The sequence below is a fragment of the Phaethon lepturus genome, unplaced genomic scaffold (assembly GCF_000687285.1).
Source record: "Phaethon lepturus isolate BGI_N335 unplaced genomic scaffold, ASM68728v1 scaffold32679, whole genome shotgun sequence".
In the NCBI taxonomy this organism is placed as follows: domain Eukaryota; kingdom Metazoa; phylum Chordata; class Aves; order Phaethontiformes; family Phaethontidae; genus Phaethon; species Phaethon lepturus.
Window position 1 is genome coordinate 2,800 of NW_010566105.1, and position 3,094 is coordinate 5,893.

At 58.9% G+C, this 3,094-nt stretch overlaps 1 protein-coding gene across 1 annotated transcript in view; it reads left to right on the forward strand.

The window, feature by feature from the left end:
- Positions 1-3,094, forward strand: part of DPH1 (diphthamide biosynthesis 1) — a gene marked incomplete at both ends in the record, with an annotated part of 6,298 nt that overhangs the window by 1,943 nt on the left and 1,261 nt on the right. The window contains 3 exons of the mRNA XM_010295385.1: positions 131-285; positions 1,009-1,130; positions 2,380-2,448. Of these exons, the coding sequence (XP_010293687.1) occupies positions 131-285; positions 1,009-1,130; positions 2,380-2,448 (346 nt within the window). The remainder of the gene's footprint in view (positions 1-130; positions 286-1,008; positions 1,131-2,379; positions 2,449-3,094) is intronic.

A 3,094-nucleotide genomic window follows, 5' to 3' on the forward strand; every position in this document is an offset into this window, starting at 1 on the left:
GGGGGCACGCGCCTGGGGTGTTGGGGCGCAGGGAGCCCTGCCAACTTGCTTTATCCCCTGGCCGAGTTTGGCAGCAGCCGTGGGCTCTGGCTGTACCCCACACTTGCACCCTCTCTCTTCCTCTCACCAGTTCCCATTGACGCCACACAGGGGCTGAAGATGCTCTACGTGTTCGTGGACATAAAGATCGACGCGTCACATTTCCTTGAGACCATTCGCTTCAACTTCGCAGCGGGCACCTCCCTGGCCCTCGTCAGCACCATCCAGTTCGTCTCCACAGTGCAGGTGAGATGGGGACCCCTGGCAGTGTGGGGCATGGGACGGGGCTTGTGCCTCCCCCAGCCTTAGCCCCAGCTCAGTCTCTCCCTGACCCAGCTCCGGGACTGGAGCGGCTGCCCCAGGGTGCTGGTGATGACAGTTCCCCTCTGATGAGTCGCTGCAATAATATGCTGCTGCCGTAATGTTGATCAAGTACTTTATAATAACTCTGATCAATGTTTCATGGCAGCACCCCTCCCCGGCTCCCCCGGGAGCTGCTCTGTAAATGTCAGGGCAGGCGGTGGAGCACTTGGCATTTTGATGCAGTGCTGGCAGCGGCAGGGGAAGCCCCGGCGGGCTGTCTGTCTGCCCCTGAACGGCCGGCTGGGCAGAACGGGAGGAGATGAATGAGCCTCTTGAGCCATGTCTATCTAAACACGGGGCTATCGAAGCGTTAAGCGTTTTCCCTTGTCTTTTAATTGATACGTTGGCTGAGCCTCACTGAGCATCTCAACTGTGTGAGGCCGTTACCCTCTGTGATGGTGCCGACCCGAGCAGACTGGCTCCCCTCCACTGCCACCAAGCTGGGGCACAACAGCACAGCCATTGCCACTGGTGCCCCATGGAGCTGGGACTACCAGGGCTGGGGTGTCCCCAAGGGTCCCCAGCAGTGCCGAGGACCACCAGCCTTGGCCACGCTCTGGGCCACGCTCTGTCCCTGCTGGCCAGCTGACCCTGCATCTCCCACAGGCAGCGTCACAGGAGCTGCGCTCCCAGTACAAAGTGTGTGTGCCCCAGTGCAAGCCGCTGTCCCCAGGGGAGATCCTGGGCTGCACATCGCCCCAGCTCGCCCAGGACACGGATGCCATCGTGTAAGTACCCAGGGTCCTCCAGGACCCTCCTGCCTGGCCCAGGCTGCCTGCCCTGCCTGTATCCCCTGCCCAGCCATGGGACGGTGCTGAGGGGTGGCAGGGGAATGCCTGCAGGCTGGGATAGGGCCCCTCCAGCTCCCTGCGCTGCTCGGAGTGTCGTGTACTCGTAGCACAGAGGAAATAATTGAGTCGTATATCAGAATAGATAATAGATGGAAGGGCGGGTGGATAATTGGAAAAGACAAATGGCCGGGGCCCAACATCACAGCAACATTAATTTTATTTAAGGACAGCAAATTAGAGGGAGCACTTCGCTTCCTATCACCTAATTATTTTAGGTAATGGAAATGCTTAATGTACTGTGAATACAGTGCACCACAGAATAAATAAATACAAGGACCCCACCCTTGGGGGGAGCCAGGGAGTCCAGGTGTGGGTTTGGGCCCCGCCGAGCCCCTTCTCACCTGCCCTGCCGGGAGCTGACAGCATCAGTGCCTCTCCAAGCACGGCTGGGCCGGGAGCCGGGCTCACAGTTGCCGAGGCAGGGGTCAGTGGGAGCTCCAGCCTCGCCCTGCACTGTACCGGGGCCAGGGGAGAGGCACTGCTTTCTATCTCTCCCCAAGGGTATTGGGAGCAGGCAGGGGCAGCCAGGCTGGCACTGCATGGGCGAGAGTGGGTCCTTCCCGCTGCTGGAGGAGCCACGGGGGGGGACAGCCGCCCGCACAGGTGCATGCAGCCAGCGTACCTGCATCTTCCCCACGTTATTATTTTCTTCTTTTGCCCGTCTCTGGGGCTAACTTTTGCAGACAAATTAGCTTTGATCTCCCAAAATGTCATTCTCCAATTAAGGGCAAAATCTAGTCAAGTTTTACGTCTGAATTCATTTTCCAAGCCCTCACTCCATTAGGGCAGCTGAATGAAAAGCTTTGAAATGTAATTGCTGACTTGAAATCCGATTAGAAATGGAAGCAGCAACGTCTAGAACCAGCCGTTGAGATGGAGCAGCTCCCGGCTGCCCCACACCAGCGTGGGCATCCCTCCTCACCCCGAGCATGGCCGCCTCTCCTGCCACAGTGTGCTGGGGGGCTGCACGGGGACAGGGAGCCCTGGCTGTGCCTGCTGCCCCCGGGTCCCAGCACAGGAACTCAGGCTCCCGGCATCTCAGCGCACCGCAGTTTGGGAAACCGTCAGGCACATGGATGGGTGCCACCGTTTCCACGTGCCAAAGCTCTCCCTCCCTTCTCGGCAGGTATTTGGGTGATGGGCGCTTCCACCTGGAGTCCATCATGATCGCCAACCCAGGGATACCTGCCTACAGGTACGGGCAACCTGGGGATGCCTGCCTGCAAGTATGGGCAGCCTGCGGGCACCCACACTGGTCCCCAGTCCCCAGCAACCCTGTGGTGGGGAGCACCCCAGCTCCCACAGCATGCTGGGGACAAGCTGTTCCCACCCTGAAGAAGCACACCCCAGCCCGGGTCTGGGCAGGCAGCTGCCTGCAGCGGGCACAGGCAAGCAAGGGACCGCGGGGTGGGTGAAGAGGTGCGGTGGGGAGATGAACGCCAGCTATTTACTCCAGCTGAATATAAACATTTTGACAAGTACCTGTGAAAGCTCATGGAGGTGCAGCCATTAAAGCCCAGCTGCTGCAGGCAGAGGCCATAAAGCGCGATGATGAGGCTGCTGAAAGCAGATGAAATAGCAAGAGCGAAAGGCTGGGCCCATTTGGTGAAATCTGAATTTCTTAGTAGGTCGTTTGTTACTAACGGGAGGCGCGCGTCAGGTTTATGGCGCTGGGGAAGCTGCCGAAACCCGAGCGGGATTTGATTAAAATTCTCCTCGTCAAACAAAGCAACAAATCAAAGATTTCTTCATAATTGATGAGCCGGGACAGAGGGGAGCTGTGTGCGGAGCCGAGCGCACGGCCCAGGCTGTGCTGCATGTTGGGGGGCTGCGGCGGGATG